The sequence below is a fragment of the Entamoeba nuttalli genome (genome assembly GCF_000257125.1).
Source record: "Entamoeba nuttalli P19 unplaced genomic scaffold asmbl_7494, whole genome shotgun sequence".
NCBI classification, from domain to species: domain Eukaryota; phylum Evosea; order Mastigamoebida; family Endamoebidae; genus Entamoeba; species Entamoeba nuttalli.
This window is the reverse complement of record NW_008578643.1, coordinates 385-6,894: the sequence shown is the minus strand read 5'-3', so window position 1 is coordinate 6,894 and position 6,510 is coordinate 385. Positions and strand designations below refer to the sequence as shown.

Genomic DNA, 6,510 nt, shown 5'->3' with positions numbered 1-6,510 from the left:
TTAACTAAAGAAATATTTAATTGAATAAGATTAAAAATTAATGAAGAAAAGAATAAAATAATTATTTCAATTAGTTTTTTATAGTTTTGTTTTAATAAAATAATTAAAAAAAATAAATAAAAATTAACAGTCTCCTCCTTTTTTTGAGTTTCTTTTGCAACTAGCACAAGTACAAATATTGTTGCAAATAGGACAAACAGTAACACCAGAGAATTTTCTCATACAACGTTCACATATTCTATGGTATTTATTTTTTTCACAAATGAAATAAATTTCTTTTCTTGTTTTACAACAATGGCAACTTCCAATCGGAGAAGTTTGTTCATTGATTTCTTTTGTATTATCAGTTTGGCAAGAAGAAGGTGTTTCTGGTCTACTTTCATTTTTTATTGTTTCTTCAAGACAAACTAATCTACCAGACTCCATTAATTGTTTAATTGTGAAATGGTTATTTTCACAGACGACATTGGTAAGAGTTATTCCTTTTTTTCTAAGTTCATCAGAAACAACAATAATTAGTTCATTTACAGTATTATTTGGTGTAAGAGGTACGTCTAACCATTGTTCACTCTCCATTCAAATAACTTTTCCATTATTAGTAGATAAAGCATTTTTGAAATAATTGCACACTTCCGTACTTATAACGGCCTTTTAAGATATAAAATATTTAAAAGATGAGTGTTGGTAAATATTATTTTCATTATTGAAGGTATTAAGGTTTTCCGTACCGATAAACACAAACCCATTTTCAAAGGTCTAAGTCAATAATTATTTGTTTTCAATTATCTCTTCATTAATTTACATGAGAATTGTTTGTTAAATAAAATAATACACTTTCTCTTATTTATGTTTCACTTTCCTCATTAATTAAAGGAAATTAATATCATTTCATATAACTTTTATTTTCCATGAACTTTGTATAAATTTCTTTCTTAGTTATTAACTGAATAAAAAACGTTATGTTATTGTTATAAACAATAGTCACAGAAAAATATCTTAACAAAGAAAGAACTAAACAACTTCATATTTATTTATTTTTTTTTTTAATTCCCAGAAATAAGTAATTATTTTAATTATTTTTTTGATTCATTAAATACTTTTTGAATAATAGATTTTTTTTATGGAAGAATATAATTCTTTTGGAATAAATAAGAAAAATAATTTATTTTTTAAATTCATAATTAATATTAAATTGAGCAATATTTGAATAAATAATAAACAATTTGATCAATTTCATTTAATAAATTGAAAATAGAAAGATGAAACATATAAAATGACAATTTATAATACTTGGCATTTCTTCTTTATTTTTTTTTGTTAACAATATTCTTCTCAAAAAACAAATCAATTAACAACTCCTCGCACGTCTAAAGACTTTCCAACAATTTTTCTTTCTTTTTTATCTTGTTTATGTTGTAATACTTTTAATCGTTCTTCAAGTAATTTTTGTCTTTCAATTATTTCATTTTCAATTTGAGAAAGACGTAAATCAACTTTCTTCCTTTCTTCTTCAATTTTTTTCTTTTTCTTTTCTTTTTTCTTCTTTTTTCCTTGTTCAGTGTATCTGTCAGTTGCTTCTTTTAATGTTTTTTCAAATTCGTCTTGTTTTATTTTTAACTCATCTTCTAATAATCGAAGTTCCTTATCTAGTCTTTCCCTTTCATTTATTATAACCTCTCTTTCATTTTCAAATTGCTGTTTTTCTAATTTTAAACGATTTGTAGTAGAATCAACTTCAAAAAGTGGATGAGTAGATGTGTTAGTTTTGTGTGATATTTTACTACCTTTTTGATCTCCATTGTCTTCTTCTTTTTTAATTCTCTTTTCTTTTTTCTTTAGTTTTTTATCTTTAATTGGTGATTGTAATAATTCTAAAGATATTTTTAACCTTTCTAATTCACAATCAATGCTATGAACCTCTTTCATTAAATTAACTCGTTTTTGTGTTAATTTTTTAATTTGTGTTTCAATATTAAATTTTAGTTCATTTCTTCCTTGTGGCTTTCCTTTTATTGTTTTTAATGGTTCATTTATTTCTTGTAAAAATTCTTTTGCAAGTTCTCTATCAATCTGTTGATTTATTGAATCAATTTCTTGTTGTGAAACAATCATACTTTGACATCTAAATGTTCTTTGTTTTCTTTGTCTTTCATTATCTTTGACTATAGAATCAAAGACTTTTTCATATTCCTTCATTTCTGTCTCTGGATCATTTCCTTTTTCTGTGCTTTTATCCTCTTTTCTTTCAGTCATTTCTTGTTCTTTTTCTCCACTCATCCTAGTTTCTTTGTTTTGCCTATTTGAGTTTTCTTTTTTTTAGTGAAAGAAGTCAACTTCATGAAACTTTTTTTAAATTCATATTGATATAATCTCTTTCATAAAAGAAAGTGCTGACATTGTTACAACACCTGATAATGAACTATTAAAAACAATTCACACCAATGCATTTATTAAAATTATTATTTAAATGAAAATGATAATGAATAAATAATAAAAACTTCGATTAGTCGTTATTAATTCAAATTAAAAGAATTTGAAAGTATTTAAAGAAATAACATAACAACATAAAGACTAAAGCAGTGGTCAAAATTAATAATTATATCTTTTTTTACTTTAGTTATTTGATATTTTATCTTTCATTTTCTTTATTTTCCTTGTTATTAAATATATTTTTATCTGTTTTTCTATATTATCCTCCATCTTCTTCACATTATTTCATTAGATATTTTATGTTCAATATTTATTATATCTTTTATTTTTTAATTTAAATTATTTGATGATATATTGTTCATTGACTATTCTTATTAGTTCTTTATTCTTTCTTCTATTTATTATCATTTTTATTTCAATTATTTTTACTCCTTTTAGTCTATTAATTTGTTTTATGTTTTCTTGACCAATTTTATACATTTCTACATTATTAATAAATTTTAGAACCATCTTTTTATCTTTTACTCTTGTCATGCCAATTGTTGCTCCTCTTTGTTTTATCTTATATACACATATTATATTATTTTTGAAATGTTCACCTTTATTAATTTTTTGTCACATGCCTTATATTGTCTTTTCAATTTCAATTCTTATTCAATTTCATTTATATCTTTCTATGCATATTTTGTTGTTGTTTTTATTATTTCTAACACACACACTCATTTTTTAATATCATATTATTTCACTCATGTACTATCCTATATTTTATGTTAATTTTCTAAATTTACCATTGATAGTTCTTATAATAACGTTGATTAACTACTATACCTGGCTTACACTAATTATTCTTAGAGTAAGTGCTTTTCCTTTTATTATAAATAAGTTTAGTTGAAAATGAACTATAGTATTTATATTTATAGTGCTATCAATAAAGTGATTTTGCTTTTTTCCTTAATATTCTTTTTAATTTTTTAATCAATTATTATATTTTTTAAATCTATTTGTTGTTTATTACCTTGTTTAAAATGAGTTATTCTGTTAATTTAAGAAATGTATAGTTGATAGATAAAGTTGTTCAAACTAAATAATTAAAACAAAGGGTTGAATAACTTAAAGTAATATTTATTACTAAATGAGGAGCAAATTGAAAAAATTATTTGAAAAAAACAATACCAATAAACAGAAGAATAAATTAAGTAAGGTTTTTAATAAACAAGTTATATTTTACTACGAATAAAGGAGATGAAATAAAAAAAATAATGTTACCAAAAACAATAATAAAATAATAAACTTAAAAAATAAATTTATGAAAAAAGATGAAAAATTTTCTAAAGAATTAATAATGACAAAAAATAATTAATAATAGAAAAATTTACGCAGTATTATTACAATGAAAACCAATCTTTATTTGAAATTAGTTTTTTTTAAAATCTCAATTATTCTTAATGACTATAAGACTTAATCCTTTTTAAATAAAACAATAACATGAATTTTTTGGTTTATTGATAATAAAAAGTTTACTTCTTTCATTACTTACTTGACTCTGGTTTCTTTTCACTCTTTTTCTCGGTTCTTTTTTTTGGTTTTTTAGAAGAGTGTTCTTTCTTTAGTGTTACAATTAAAGGAGATTCTGTTGTTTGTTTTGATACAGTTAAAACACGAGCATATAAATCAGTTAATTTCTTTGATAACTCTTCATTGCCATCAGGATTTAATGATTTATTTAAGTCATCAAGAAACATTTCATCTCCACTTGCCTTCATTTTTTCAATAATTAAATTCATTAACTCTTTTCTCGGTGCTGGTTGAGATGATGAAGATAATCTTTTACGTGATTTTGCCTCTTTCTTTTCTTCATCCTCACTGTCATCAGAAGCAGTTTTATCATTCTTTTCGTTAAAATCATCCTCATCATCACCATAGTTGTCACTGAAATTAGAGTAACGTTCTTCTTCACTTTGATATTCTTTTTTTTTAACTCTAGTATCATCAGAACCATCAACCTCTTCTACAGCATTTGAAAAAAGTGGTTTTTCCATATCAGCCTTTCTGCTAAAAATCCAATTTTCATCTAAAATATTTATTGTAGCATTTCCATCATCTTGAACTTGAATTAGTGCAAACTTTTCTTCTTCTTTGATTTTTCTACTTCCTAAAGTGATAATTGGTTTAGTTGAAATCATTTGATTTGTTATTGGATCTAATTTAGGTGCAAAAAGTGGTTGCTCACCTGCAGAAAGAATAAAAGGAGCATCAGCAATAGCCTTTTTATAATATTGTCTTTTTTGTTCATCTTTTTTATTTGGTGCTTCAGGGGTAAGAACATCTTTAATAAGTTTTATAGGACGAGGAAGTGATTCGAATTTTGTCTGTTCAAATTGTGCAAGAATAATCTCATCTTCTTTTAAATCATTTTTAAATGTGAGATGAACTTGTTGATTATTCATAAACGAAATAATAAATAATTTTCAAAGATTTTTTTATAAAAATTTTAAGATTTTATCTTTTAAGAAAACATGACAAAGAGATAGATGTAACAATACAATAAATTAATGTGGTTTGTATTTTTGAAGTTGTTGAGCAAAAGCAGGATTTGGACATACACAAAAACGGTGTGCTTTTACTTTTGCAAGAGCAGCTTCATAAGGTATTTTTTCTTTTTTCATTACATATGCAATGACTAATGACGCTGATCTACTAACTCCAGCAACACAATGAACTAATACATTTTTTTCCGCTGTAACAAATCGATCAATAAATTCAAATGATTCATTAAAATGAGATGAAACATCATCCGAAATACTATCTCCACATTGAATAAACAAATACTCAACTTTCTTACTTGTATATAATGGTTTAGTTCCAATAGAAAGTACACCTTCAATATGATATTCTCTTAAGAACGGTTTAGTTGTAGATTCAACAGAACCAAGGAATAAATGAGGTAATATACAGTTTGGCGTGAGTTGAGCATATGGAGTACCAAAGTCTTTTGAAAATACTCCATTGTCATTTTTCACAACAGTAATTTTGTTAGCAATAACAGAAAATGAATGAATTGATTTTAATGGAACCATCCACTCATAATCGAATTCTGTCAATTCATTCCACCCTAAGTCTAATTCACCTATTTAATGAGTAAGATTAATTTATATGAAATTATAACAAAAAAAAAATAATATAAATATAAACAAACTTAATCCAGTAAGGTTAGTGAATTTGTCAATAGGTAATGACTCAATTCGGTTGTGAGAAAGATTTAATACTTTTAAATTTGTCATATTACATAACAATGAAAAGTCAATGAGTTTATTATGACTAAGATTTAATGATGTCAACGAATTTAATTGAGTAAATTCATTTGTCAATGTATCAATCTTATTATCAGAAAGATCCAATGTATTTAATGAAGTCATAATTTGAATTGGAGGTGTAAGTGTTAATAAATTGTTAGATACAATAATTGTTTTGACATTTATAGGACTTATTTTCTAGTGAATATAAGTTATTTGAATTAATAAGAGAGAAAGATAATAAAAGCAAACATTTTGTTTTAAGTACCCAGAAATGTACTTTAAAAACTTTCCATCTGTTAGGTGCTTTTTACTTGCATTAATCCCATAGCCTAATTGACTTTTCATTTTGCTCTATTTACTCTACTTCTAAGTTCTGTTTTATTTTTGTGGATAAAATTATCTTGAACTAACTCAACTATTCACTATAGTTTTATTAATAGAAAAAACTACAAATTACGAATTTAAAAGATTCTTGAAATAAAGCATGAAATGTTTTTTATATTCCTTCTTTTGTGTTTTTTCTACATGAATTAAAATCATTTCTTTTTATTATTTCATTGTCATTTTTTTTATTTGATATAAAAATAGACTATTTTCCAATGAAGAAAATAACAGATTTTAATGCAATGGCTATTGTGTAAAATATTAGGGTCTTGTAAAGAAAAGCAAACAAGACATAGACATTCAATGTCATATAAAAGAATGAATGTCTATAACAAGAATATGCATAATATTATGAATGGTAAATGATATACCAAGGAAAATGGATTAGAAAGAGAAAGAT

At 24.1% G+C, this 6,510-nt stretch overlaps 4 protein-coding genes across 4 annotated transcripts; all 4 read right to left on the bottom strand.

Moving 5' to 3' along the window:
- Positions 1-123: 123 nt before the first annotated feature.
- On the bottom strand, positions 124-576 carry ENU1_171590 (hypothetical protein; the record flags this gene model as incomplete). The annotated part of the gene is made up of 1 exon (XM_008861163.1): positions 124-576. One exon carries the CDS (start codon positions 574-576, stop codon positions 124-126), a length of 453 nt encoding a protein of 150 aa, XP_008859385.1.
- A 768-nt stretch (positions 577-1,344) lies between these two features.
- On the bottom strand, positions 1,345-2,339 carry ENU1_171580 (myosin heavy chain, putative; the record flags this gene model as incomplete). Its single annotated transcript, XM_008861162.1, has 1 exon — positions 1,345-2,339. The coding sequence occupies exon 1, from the start codon at positions 2,275-2,277 to the stop codon at positions 1,345-1,347; it is 933 nt and encodes a 310-aa protein (XP_008859384.1). The 5' UTR covers positions 2,278-2,339.
- A 1,620-nt stretch (positions 2,340-3,959) lies between these two features.
- Positions 3,960-4,877, bottom strand: ENU1_171570 (hypothetical protein; the record flags this gene model as incomplete). Its single annotated transcript, XM_008861161.1, has 1 exon — positions 3,960-4,877. One exon carries the CDS (start codon positions 4,875-4,877, stop codon positions 3,960-3,962), a length of 918 nt encoding a protein of 305 aa, XP_008859383.1.
- A 102-nt stretch (positions 4,878-4,979) lies between these two features.
- On the bottom strand, positions 4,980-6,071 carry ENU1_171560 (leucine rich repeat and phosphatase domain containing protein; the record flags this gene model as incomplete). The annotated part of the gene is made up of 3 exons (XM_008861160.1): positions 4,980-5,557; positions 5,627-5,921; positions 5,976-6,071. The coding sequence occupies 3 exons, from the start codon at positions 6,069-6,071 to the stop codon at positions 4,980-4,982; spliced, it is 969 nt and encodes a 322-aa protein (XP_008859382.1).
- Between the last annotated feature and the right edge of the window lie 439 nt (positions 6,072-6,510).